Source organism: Salvelinus sp. IW2-2015, unplaced genomic scaffold, assembly GCF_002910315.2.
Source record: "Salvelinus sp. IW2-2015 unplaced genomic scaffold, ASM291031v2 Un_scaffold1545, whole genome shotgun sequence".
Lineage (NCBI taxonomy): Eukaryota > Metazoa > Chordata > Actinopteri > Salmoniformes > Salmonidae > Salvelinus > Salvelinus sp. IW2-2015.
The window spans coordinates 143,309-156,772 of record NW_019942977.1 but is presented as its reverse complement, the minus strand read 5'-3'; the positions used below and the strand labels follow the sequence as shown (position 1 = coordinate 156,772).

Here is a 13,464-nt window from a genome sequence, read left to right as displayed (position 1 = left end):
TACCAAAGTGGGGGACAAAAACACAGGCTACGTTGTCCCCCCCCCCCCCAATCTGGTTGTAGTGGGGTGGTAGATGTCTAGTCTCCTTATGGCTCTAATCTATAGTGGTAGTGGGGTGGTAGATGTCTAGTCTCCTTTATGGCTCTAATCTGATGGTGGTAAGATGTCTAGCTCCCTTATGGCTCTAATCTGATAGAGGTAGGGGGTGGTAGATGTCTCCCTTATGGCTCTAATCTGATAGTGGTTATGGGTGGTAGATGTCTACGTATAAAATATTGGCTCTAATCTGTTGTCTGAACAGGGAACATTTGGAACCCAGGGTTCTGAGTTTAGACAATGAGTACTAGTGGCATCACGTAGTCCTCCTGACCCAGTCTCTCTCTCTACTCAGGCCCGTCCAAAGTACCTCCGCTGCATCGCCATCGCCTGTTACTTCCTGGCTGCCAAAACCAGCGAGGAGACGAGGTGATTACATACGACACCACCAGTCCTTCCATAGTGAATACATAACCATTCCTACGAACACATCAGTCTCCTTAGTGAATACATAACCATTACCTACGACACCATCAGTCTCCTTAGTGAATACATAACCATTACATACGACACCATCAGTCTCCTTAGTGAATACATAACCATTACATACGACACCATCAGTCTCTTTGTGAATACATAACCATTACCTATGACACCATCAGTCCTTCCTTAGTGAATATATAACCATTACCTACGGACCCCATCAGTCCTTCTTTAGTGAATACATAACCATTACATACGACACCATCAGTCTCCCTTAGTGAATACATAACCATTACATACGACCCCATCAGTCCTTCTTTAGTGAATACATAACCATTACATACGACACCCATCAGTCTCCTTAGTGAATACATAACTTACATACAACACCATCAGCTCCTTAGTGAATACATAACCATTACATACGACACCATCAGTCTCTTTAGTGAATACATAACATTACCTATGACACCATCAGTCTCCTTAGTGAAATACATAACCATTACATACGACACCATCAGTCTCCTTAGGGAATACATAACCATTACATACTACACCATCAGTCTCCTTAGTGAATACATAACCATTACATAACTACACCATCAGTTCCTTAGTGAATACATAACCATTACATACTACACCATCAGTCTCCTTAGTGAATACAAACCATTACATAATACACCGGCAGAGTGGAAATGGTTGGTGGGCAGAGTGGAAAGGGTTGGTGGCAGAGTGGGCAAGGTGGTGGGCAGAGTGAAATGGTGGTGGGCAGAGTGGAAAGGGTTGGTGGCAGAGTGGAAAGGGTTGGTGAGAGTGGAAATGGTTTGTGGCAGAGAGGAAATGGTTGAGGGGCAGAGAGGAAATGGTTGGTGGGCAGAGAGGAAATGGTTGGTGGCAGAGAGGAAATGGCTTGGTGGGCAGGGTGGAAATGGTTGGTGGGCAGGAGTGGAAATGGTTGGTGGGCAGGGTGGAAATGGTTGTGGGCTGGGGTTGGTGGCAGAGTGGAAATGGTTGGTGGGCAGAGTGGAAAAAAGGGTTGGTGGGCAGAGTGGAAAGGGTGGGTGGGCAGAGTGGAAAGGGTTTGGTGGGCAGAGTGGAAGGGTTGGTGGGCAGAGTTAGAAATGGTTGGTGGCAGAGTAGAATAGGTTGGTGGCAGAGTAGAAAGGGTTGGTGGCAAGTGGAAAGGTTGGTGGGCAGGTTGGTGAAATGGTTGGTGGAAAAGGTTGGTGGGTTGGTGCGGGTGAGGAACCGAAGGTTGGTAGAAATGTTGTGGTAGAAATGGTTGGTGGGCAGGGTGTTGGTGTAGAAATGGTTGGTGGGCAGGGTTGGTAGAAATGGTTGGTGGGCTGCCTTTCTGCTGTTTGCTGTTGTTGTTGACACCAATAACCCAAAGTCGTGTGTGTGTGTGTGTGTGTGTGTGGTGTGTGTGTGTGTGTGTGTGTGTGTGTGTGTGTGTGTGTGTGTGTGTGTGTGTGTGTGTGTGTGTGTGTGTGTGTGTGTGGTGTGTGTGTTGTGTGTGCGTAGTGTGTGCGCAGCGTGTGCCGTTGCTGTGTGACTTGGCCAGCAGCAGCAGATTGTGGCTGCTTCCCATCAAGAGCTGTTTTTGTCCCCCCACTTTGGTTCTGAAATCACCATCACCCACTAATTAACTTGTCCTTTTTGTAAATTAAGTGTTTGAGCTAGTAATGTATAGAAGATAAAGTGAAATATGAGCAAAAATTTTTAGTGAAGGGGGGGATTCATAATCAATAGTTACATATCTGGATATTATTTTAAATGATATATAGTATCATTTTGACAATACCGTAATATTATTTTTTTGAGCTAGTTGGCTGTGCCTGCACAAAAACTCCAGTATTTTTCCTTCATAGCTTGTTCTCACATCTTTTAAAATAGTGAGCCAACATGTTTCCTTTTATTTCCATGACGGATCAAAAAACTCATGGCTCTTGTCTCTCTGTAGCAGAAATATTTTATTTTAAATGTTATTTGACCTTTATTTAACTAGGCAAGTTAGTTAAGAACAAATTATTATTTACAACATATGGTGAGCAATATGTTTGACACATTGAATCACAAAAGTGTCAAATCGCAATACAAATAGAATCGTGACAATCGCAATACATATCGGCACCTACGTATCGCGATAATATCGTATCGTGATACTATCGTATTGTGAGGTCCCTGGTGATTCCCAGTCCTAATGGCTAATACAATTTTTATTGTCCATTGTTACTTATGAAAAAGGTTTCCGTACTTCATCTAGATAACATTAAAAACCCGTTGGCACCTTACCCTTATAGTGCCTAAAAACCTGTCCAAAATACTGATGGCTAGGGAGAGGGTCTCTGGATAGAGCTTGGTGTCATTGTGCAGGTCAATGAGCCAGCACACAGCCTCATCACGCTGGGCAGGGGAGATGTCTGTATCCTAGGGAACAACAGAAGCAGAGGGGTCAGTTAAAATAAATAAATAATAAAATAAATACAAAAATCACAGGACACATCGCAGGTTAGTTGCTGAGGAGACATAGCATGAGCGTCAGTAAACAGTGCGTCAGTAAACAGTGCTTCACATTCGGAGAAAATGAACTAAAACAATTACAATTAGGCTATAGTATCAATGCACAACCGTATTAAAACCACTCACTTATATAACTTACAAAAGTCTCAACCAAAGTCAAAATCATAGGCTTGATTAAACTACAGGAACAATATATAAATTAGAGAAAGCACATGAATGTCAATGAAAGAAACAAATGCTGCTAACAAGCTCTGTTAAAAGTATGTTGGTCCCTTGACAACAAAGTAAATGAGAATGTTAAGACCATGACACAACTGACCTTCTGAACCGACGTGCTTAATTAAGGAGCCTGTATTCTAGCTTCGGTATGCTGCTAGGAGAAGTGAACGTCTGTGCCTTGCATAAATCCCTTAAAGGGATACTTCTGGATTTTGGCCCTTTACTTACTTCCCCAGAGTCAGATGAATTTGTGGATACCATTTGTATGTCTCTATGCCCTGATTGCACGCTTATAGGTATCTGCTAGCATGCTAGAAAATACCTAACATGCTAGAAGATACCCATAGTCTTCCAGTCATTGCGGTAGCGCTAGTTAGCAAATGCGGTAGCGCTAGTTAGCAAATGCGGTAGCGCTAGTTAGCAAATGCGGTAGCGCTAGTTAGCAACTTCCTTCAAACTGCTCGCAGGGATATAAAAATGGTATCCACAAATTAATCTGACTCTGGGGAAGTAGATAAATGGCCTCATTGCCAAAATCATAGGTCTTAGTCGCACAATTTTCCATCTACACTGAAAATAAATATGAAGCAACATGTAAAGTGTTGGTCCCAAGTTTCATGAGCTGAAATAAAATAATTTTCCATATGCACAAAAAGCTTTTTTCTCTCAAATTTTGGGCACAAATTTGTTTACATACCTGTTAGCGAGCATTTCTCCTTTGCCAAGATGTCAAGAAGCTGATTAACAGCATGATCATTACACAGGTGCACCTTGTGCCGGGGACAATAAAAGGCCACTAAAATGTACAATTTTGTCATAAACACACTGCCACAGATCTCAAGTTGAGGGAGCGTGTAATTGGCATGCTGACTGCAGGAATGTCTACCAGAACTGTTGCCAGAGAATTGAATGTTCATTTCTACCATGGGTATAAAATTGCATTTTATAGATGCACAGATATGCACAGATACTGTGACGAGATCCTGAGGCTCATTGTGAGACCTATTAATTAGTAGTCAGCGAGCAAAACAACCAATCTACCAGGACCCCCTGTTATTGTCTTGACATGCTTGAATTGGCTTTACCGCACTCCGTTTTTTGGGACAGGCTGTGCCCGTTACTGTAGAGGCCAGATGAGGAAGGTCAGAGTCCTCTATGTTGGAAAAAGGCTCAATATCAGGCTCTGGTGGCATTGGCAGCAACAGCTTATCTTAACTGAGGAGGTTTTAGAAACAGACTGTGTCTGGTTCGTTGGACTAATAACTAGGGGAGAATTGAAAGCATGAACCTCCGCCACAGCAGGTGCTTTAGTCAATGCCCCTTTGCACTCACAAATGAAAGCAAATGCATTCTCCCCATAACTCTGACCTCAGGTGATATAGATAGCTGTACCAAGGAAATAATTTCCCCACCTCCATGGTCTAACATTGGCAGCAGTTAGCCTAGCGGTTAGAGGCAAGCCAGCAAAAATAGAAAATAAAATACCTGTATGTACGCGTGTCTTTCGAAGGGGTTGGGTTAAAAGTGGAAGCCAAATTTCAGTTGGACCTTGGGTGCAATTGACCAATACAGCCATTTTAATGACCTGCTACTTTCTCTTTCATATTGACAACAGTATGTTATGTGTTGTGGGACTCACCTGACCGCCGGGCGATGGTTTTTTGGGCACGTACACCTTCCACATCAGGGCTTTAAATGCACAGATACCAAGACGAGATCCTGAGGCCCATTGTGAGACCTATTTTTATTTTTTTATTTTATTTTTTTAAAGCTATCTTTGACCAACAGATGCATATCTGTATTCTCAGTCATGTGAAATCCATAGATTAGGGGCTAATGAATTTATTTCAATTGACTGATTTCCTCATATGAACTGTAACTATTATTATTAGTTATTTTTTAACCTTTATTTAAACTAGGCAAGTCAGTTAAGAACAACTTCTTATTTACAATGATGCCCTAAGATGTTTGGTGCAGAATTTCTCAAGTGAAAGAATGTAAACGAAAACGAGTCGTCTCTTGTTGAATGACAACAAACACTTCATTGAATAATCCCTACTGTTGACCAATCACCGACTAAGAGGCGTAGATTTCGGCTACCAAACTTCGACTTGCTTCAAATGTTGTGTTTTGTGTACACAAAACAGCTGCGTGTCTTTCGAAGGGGTTGGGTTAAAAGTGGAAGCCAAATGTCAGTTGGAACTTGGGTGCAATTGACCAATACAGTCATTTTAATGACCTGCTGCTTTCTCTTTCATATTGACAACAGTATGTTGTTATGTGTTGTGGGACTCACCTGACTGCCGGGAGATGGCTTTTTGGGCACGTACACCTTCCACATCAGGGCTTCCCTAGAGGCGGCCTTTTCCAGAAGAAAAGACAGCCTCTGGCTTTCCAAGGGTTCGGCAAACTTCATATTCACCCTTGGATACGCCTCCCTCCTCACTGGATACAGCTACCTGTAAATGGCAGCCAAACACACAGAAGAGAACGTGTTTTATCATCAGTCAGTGGAGTCACAGAGTTGGGTCTGGGAGTTCATTATCATAATCTGACACGACTAGCCTCCAGTTTAGTGGAAAAAGGGCTTTTACAAATATGCATTGACTAGAACAACACAAACAAGAAGTATCACACACACTAACAAAGTTTTTTTTTACAACATAGCTAGCATATGTTTTACAAGATGTTCATGAATAGTATTACGTGTAGTGAACATTAGCGTGAGCAACAATGGTAGAATCGGTGCTTCGCCTTTACAATAAAATCACCCCAATTTAAACTGTTTTAAAACGTGTATTTTTTCATATATAGATACCCATGCGTTTTAATAAAAATCAACTATACATGTATCGCGCTTGTCTGATTCTTTAAGAGCACCGTTTGATGAAATAAGACACAAATGACTCAAGAGAGATCCAGAGATCAAGATAGCCAGAAGGAAAAAACCTTAACCTGTCCCGATCCTCCTCCTGCTGGCTTTCACAGATTCTGCCGTTACTCTCCTGAAGTTGCCAGTAAGAGGCTACAGGAGGAGTCGGCAACTTTTCTCATGCAGAATGTAAATGTATCTTACCATTTCTACCGATCTGGGTTCCAGTTATTGTTTTTATATGTAAATTTTTCGTAGAACAGTTTAATTTAATTTCTAATAACATCTTCGTATCTCAAAATTATTATCATGTGGTTAATCAAATTTTATCTAAATGATAAACCTTACAAGTAACTTCTATTGCCAATTATTATTATTTAAAAAAAATGTAACCTCTATTTAAACTTGGCAAGTCAGTTAAGAACAAATTCTTATTTACAGTGACGGCTTACCCCGGACGATGCTGGGCCTTATTGTGCGCAGCCCTACTGGACTCTCAAACACAGCCGGCTGTGATACAGCCTGGATTCAAAACCGGGACTGTAGTGACGCCTCTTGCACTGAGATGTAGTGCCTTAGACCGCTGCGCCAATCGGGAGCCCATTGCAACTATGTACAAATAGCCTATATAGGTAAACCAAAAAATTGCAGCATGCAGGTAGAAAATATTCTGATAAAAATAAATAGCATATAAATCACATTGGCTAAGCATGGCCTGCCTGTCTGCAAAGAACTTGAAACATTGTATCAACTTGAGTCTGGCCAAAAGCAGGCACTAACAAATTTGCAACATTGGATAAAATATTCTGGGCCAGTCAGAGTTTAATCAGATAGGCCTATTTTAATGACATTTCCATTGGATCAGAGCAGGACATTTGTCCCTTTCACGCCGAGTGGTTATTAAAAAGGGAGAGACCTGTAAAGATGTTAATTTATTTAAATCCATTGAAGAACTATTATCATTATCAATGAATGTAAAAACAGACATTGTTTACTCGTTGTTTGAGGCGAAGCAAATGTTACCTTTGAGAAGCTCCACAGGTCATTAGTGGTGGTGCGTTAAGACAATCAGAAATACTATCAGAAACCCCAAATGGGCAAATTTATATACCTACAATTGCATGCAGGCAAAGTAGCCTATAGTTCTATTTCTATGCATCCTTACTCAACATTGACAGGAGCGCTCCAAACAAAAGACAATGACTAAACTGACAAAAACTCATAAAATCGAATGAAATAAACCAAAAACGTGTTTCTCACTAGTGTAGCATAGGTTTGTCGCGCTCTGTAAACAACGTGTCCACTCCCGACAATGAGAACAGTAAAAGACTGGAATAATAATGTATTGAATATATTACCAGCCATTACCGTAACCAAACAAACATTATAGATTAGAAATGATAGGAATGAACTACTGGCGATATATGTAAATGGGGAATTGAGACACTAACAAATCAAACGTTATGAAACAATGAATGTGCACAGATTGGCAGGAGAGAGCACATTCTGGAGAGAGAAGTGAATTATGGGTCTTAACCACAATCCCTTTCTTCTTCTTCTCGTCCCTACGGCCTCCGCAAGGGATTAGATCACTGAGATGGGTGCCAATGAGACAGGTGTCTGTCTCGTGTGCCACAAAAAACAAAACAAAAATCTACCGCTCGACCCCCCCCCCTCCCAAAAAAATTATTGGTTGACCAACAGCATAACGACAAAACGATCGTCTAATTACGGTCAGCCCTGCAATACTCATAGAGTAGGTTGACTGGTGAGCTTATTGTTGGTAATTTCACAGTGGTTTCTGAGTCCCGCAATAAGCGCTACGACATCATGATTTGTGAGAACTCTTCAGGGTTGTGTTCTGGGAGTGTCACTGAGTAGGCTGATATACCCCATTTAATAGGCCCAAGATGCATAGGTAAGGCCCAAGATGCACTGGTAAGGCCCTCCATTGTGATATAAGCATGCCCCTAATGCAATCCTGAAGTCTGTACATCTACAGATCATTACTTTTGTGTCAAATTAACAAATTATTGTAATTTGTTTAATTTATATATCACATTTCAACCTTGTTTAGCATCATCTAGTCCAATTGCGGTACAATTCCAATTTTTTTTTGGTTTGCATCAGTTTCAAATGGGGGATTTTTTTATATTATTTTGAAGGCTAACCGCAGAGTCAACGATTGTTGCTCACGCTAGTGTCTAACACAACACATTGGTAATTGTAGCTACACCATTTTAAATCGCATATCTGCCAAAATATTTTGCTGTGCGACCTGAATGTTTTTTTTAGTTGGGAGCACCAATGCTCCTAAAAATAAAATAAAAAGAACACACCCCCAGCTGATAATTGTTGCAATGATTACGGATCATCATACTGCAGCCTCTGAGTGGCATGGAGAATACACAGAGCAGATTCAGGATTGTCATGCTTGAACCATTAATTACAAAGAAATCGGACTGTTACCTCATATTCTTCCATTGTGCTCAAGTTCGTGTGCTTCTACATTTTTTTAAACCAAAGGCGCGCGCTCACATGTTCCTTGTAAAACGTTTTGCGTAGAGCACTGCGTTTTGTGAACGTTTGGTCACCTGATTTACTGACGCTGCTCACCACCAAATACGCTCATTCATTGATCGAGATAAAGATCGTTTTATATTCACCAAAACCCATTTAAAATTGTAAAAAAACAACTAATTGGTTGTCACAGAAACAAAACTAGATATGGTTTATTCTATAAATGTCTAGCATACTTTTACAACCTTTGTTTTGAGGAAAAATTGCATTTTGACTTGTTAGAAATATATAAAATGCCATTTAAAGCAGTATAAATCAATATCTAATTCTCCGTTTGTCACAGAAACATCAAACTTGGTATGATTCATTCTATAAATGTTTAGCATACTTTTACATTTGTTTTGTGGAAAAATTACGGTTTTGACTTGATAGAAATACATAACATCTATAAAATGCCATTTAAAACTATATAAAATCAATAACGTTTTCACTGATTGTCTCAGAAAAAAGTGAAAACGCATTTATTTGCAATAACTTTAAAGAAATGTTAATATACAAATTGCACTTGAAATTAAGTAAGACAATGTTTACATAAAGTTGCACAATGTTTACGATCTTAAATTGTATGCCAAATCAACGTTTGCATTTTTTGTGCAGCAGTTCCACATTTTAAAGCAGTTACAAGGCACAACAGTCATTTATACGTCTCTAATTGAACAGCAGAGGCCCCTTCCAATCATTTATTTTGGCTTTGTTGAAGTCCTTCCGTGTCATCCCCAGACAAGCTGAATGGTACCATCTCTGGCACACAGAGCATTCTATCTGCAGTATTTAAAACATAAAAACAGGCTCATGGTTTATTTACATGTAAATTAGTTGTGGATTACCCAAATTATGATACATGCTTTTGCAATTAGGAGACATTTTCAAATTGAATTGGATTTTTGTTCAAATCGCTATATTGACTTTAAAGCGACATGCATTTGACCACAACCCTGACAGAAGCACACATAACTGAGGTGTTAATCATCATTGATTATTCAGGCAATATAAATCGTATAGTAATAAAAAGGTGTACATTTGCTAAAAAAACATATGCGTTGATAAAAAAAAAAGGTATCCCACATCAATGTAGTAATATCAAACATTACAATAATGTCAGTCTTTGAAATTGAAATCAGTTTAAATTGTCACTTGTGCCAGATACAACATGTGTACCTATTACAGCGAATTTCTGTCATAGTATGTATCTAGTATCTCTCATCAAATAGAGTAACGATAGAGCATTAGAACAAGGATAACCCTGATTACAAAAAAGTTTCAAGACAAAGTTTCATACTTGTAAATGTCTTGAAGGATGAAACTACATGAGTTTTCATAGCCTACTGTTATATTACACAAAGACAAACCCAGTCGGTCAGGTGACCATTTTTCTCTGGATGATGCAAAGCACACATTGTGCAGGCTTGCTTCGCATTGAAGACTGGCAGAAAACAAAAAACACATTTTTAATGCTTTGTTGACACATTTAAAGACGCTTTCTGGAACACATAGATCTTTCCCTCACAGTTGCATACTACATTGTTCTCTCGGTCTGTGCTTTGCCACCTTCCCACAACCTGTAGCAAAGGGTTATCCACCCTCTGGTATCTTTCAATACCCATGCTAATATATTTATTATCTCCACTGTGAAATGTCCATGTTGATCCTCTTGGTTGTCTTGGTCCTCTTGATCCACCCACCGGTCTTCTTTGTTAGTCAAGCCTGACCCCTTCATCCTGTAGTTTTTTTCCTGTAATCTAATATGCCTGAAAAGGCAGTATTTTCTGCCAGGCCCCTTCTAATGGGGTACAACAGACTCATTAGAACTTTGACCACACACCTTCTAGATGGACTACATGCCCTCTATCAACTCAAAACTAGATTTTTCCCCTCAAAACAATAGGTTGTAAAAGTATGCTAGACATTTATAGAATAAATCCTACCTAGTTTGATGTTTTTGTGACATAGAATTAGTTATTGATTTATACAGCTTTAAAATTGCATTTCAAATATATTATTTATTTCCATCAAATCAACACTGAATTTTTATTCAAAACAAAGGTTGTTAAAGTATGCTAGACATTTATAAAATAAACCATATCTATTTTTGTTTCTGTGACAATCAATAAATTAGTTATTGATTTTTACCATTTCAAAATGGATTTCGGCGAATGTCTGTCGAATGTCCGAATATAAAACCAACTTAACCATGGTCATTCATTGTCCCAACTAGTGAAACACTCGCCTTTAGTGACAACAGTGATGAGGCATTATCTCGTCTCGAGAATTTAGCAAGCCAGAAGCGTTAGTTTACTAGTTATATAGAAAACCGACATATCTAGCCATCTTTCACCCGTATAGTAAGACGTATGACCATCTAGGCTAATAGTACGGTGTGCAACATAAACTAGATAACACTAGGTAGTTATTCTAACGTAACAAACTCGATAACACTAGCTAGTTATGCTAACGTTTGTAAGACAGTTACAGTAGCTGACGTATTAGCTAGTTAGCAAGCTACCGACCTAACGAGAACAGAAGCAAACACTCCGATTGTAAACGTTAGCTAGCTAATAAAGCAACGTTTCATTAATAGGCAACGTCTATTATCCAATATATCGTTTTGATGAATACATGAGGTTATGGCTAGAAAGAGCTAGCTATTTTACATATATAACTACTTTATGCTAGTTAGCTAGCTATGATTAGCTTACCTCCCCTGCAAAGCTGTGGGAATCACAGTTTGACTTGGAAATCATCCGGTCCATTAAATTGAGGTAAAACAAAGGAGGTAAATAGGGTCTTGAGTTACTCCATCTTCGATTCCATGTTGTGTTTTATTTTGTGGAGAAATGGGGGTCTTCCAAATGAAATGTATATCAAAAAAATTTGAACGGAATAGACATAGGTCTACACATCCGAAAAGGGCTGTGGACTCTTGAGAAAGAGAAATCGCCCCCCTTCCTCTTCTTCTTCGATGAGGTTTAACGGCGGTTGGCATCCAATAAATGTTGCATTACCGCCACCTACTAAACTGGAATTGATTGAAAATGTAAATAAATATAACAAATACCCTACACTCACACAAAATCATACATACATACATACTACTCCAGTATTTAGATAAATGTAGTCCTACTTCAGGCCAACAGCCTGAAAGGATGTGACACCACCACTTAACACACCCTGTAATGCTTCTTATGTCAAGTCTCACACACCCAAATTCCTCTCTTCAGCTGCCACCACAACTATTTTCTGCAATTTACATTTCATCCCTGCAGTACAGTTGATAACCATTGATATAAATGCCAAAAATCAAATATATCACTTGTTGGCCTATCCATCTGTACTGGTACATATCTACTACCCACACCACTCCTCTCAGGATCCCTCTCCCTTGACCCATCTTCCTCTTTCTTCACTGCCTCAGCATATGACAACTTCTGTACTACTATAACCCTGGACACATCAACCTGCCGCTCTCACAAGGAACATTTCTGATCCCCAGCCCCACAAACAATTATCACAAGACCACTTCTGGTTACCCTCACCGATTCCACAGCACCCAACTCTGTTTTCACCCACCCTGAAACCACAAATGGATCAGCCAAAAGGCAAGGGTCCATTTTTTCCAAAAACTTCACCTCAACGGTCACAGACTCATCTTTATCCTGATCCTCGGTGCAAACCTCGGGCTCTGCGAACTTCACACCTACCACCTCCGATACTTCGCCCTCATTCATTTCCATTTCTCCTCCTATTTTCAACTCACTCTGCTTACATTTTATACCATTCTTCTTTAACAAACCATCTCCCTTTTTTGCCCGATTCAAGCTCACCCTCTTCCTCCCTCTACGACCTCCTCTGTCTCTCTTTTCCCCTATATTCCTCCTCCGTATTCCAAGTATAAGTCTCCTTATGATAATACTGCACTTCTCCGGACATACATCTTGGTTCTTGCCTTGTCAAGGGACGTCATTTAACCGGCTGTCACCACAATCTCCGTGCAATCAGCACGAACCCCTTGTGATGTAGCGCTCAACAGTGCACCCCACTTGTAAAGCAGCTGCTTCGCCTTTATGTTCTACTTTTTCAATAGCTACGCAACGCTTTTCCATTTCAATTCGCTTCCAGCCTCTCACCCACTCTTCTTCTTTTTCATGCAGGTGGCATCCAATGCTGCATTTCCGCTCCCAACTGGATTATAATATAAATCCATTATATTTTGTGATACAAAATGATTAAAGGGGAAAAACTAAAACAAATAACTAATACAAAAAAATATAAAAATTCCCTAACAAATAACCTTACACTCATTAAAAACCCACTATGCCAACGACCTGGGAGGACGGGACACCACCACTCAATACAGCCTATAACTCTTCTGTAGTCAATACACCCTGTAACTTTTCTGTAGTCAAATCTCGTATACTCCCGAGTATACTCAAACCCCTCGAATGTCGCAGCGGTCTAAGACACTGCATCTCAGTGCTAGAGGCGTCACTACAGACCCTGGTTCGATTCCAGGCTGTATCACATCCGGCCGTGATTGGGAGTCCCATAGGGCGGAGCACAATTGGTCCAGTGTCGTCCGGATTAGGGTTTGGTCGGGGTAGGCCGTCATTGAAAATATGAATTTGTTCTGAACTGACTTGCCTAGTTAAAAAAAATATATATATAATTCTCTGCAGCTTCCACCACATCTATTTTCTGTGATTTACGTTCCATTTCTGCGGTACAGTTGATAACCATTGCTATGAATGCTAAGA

At 40.1% G+C, this 13,464-nt stretch overlaps 1 protein-coding gene across 1 annotated transcript in view; it reads right to left on the bottom strand.

Moving 5' to 3' along the window:
• LOC112071200 (cyclin-I) overlaps positions 1–11,683 on the bottom strand; it is a 19,779-nt gene extending 8,096 nt beyond the window's left edge. The window contains exons 1-3 of the mRNA XM_024138650.2: positions 11,410–11,683; positions 5,558–5,720; positions 2,815–2,949 (exon numbers count right to left, since the gene is read on the bottom strand). Coding sequence (XP_023994418.1) covers positions 2,815–2,949; positions 5,558–5,677 — 255 coding nt within the window. The 5' untranslated portion in view covers positions 5,678–5,720; positions 11,410–11,683. The remainder of the gene's footprint in view (positions 1–2,814; positions 2,950–5,557; positions 5,721–11,409) is intronic.
• Positions 11,684–13,464: the final 1,781 nt, after the last annotated feature.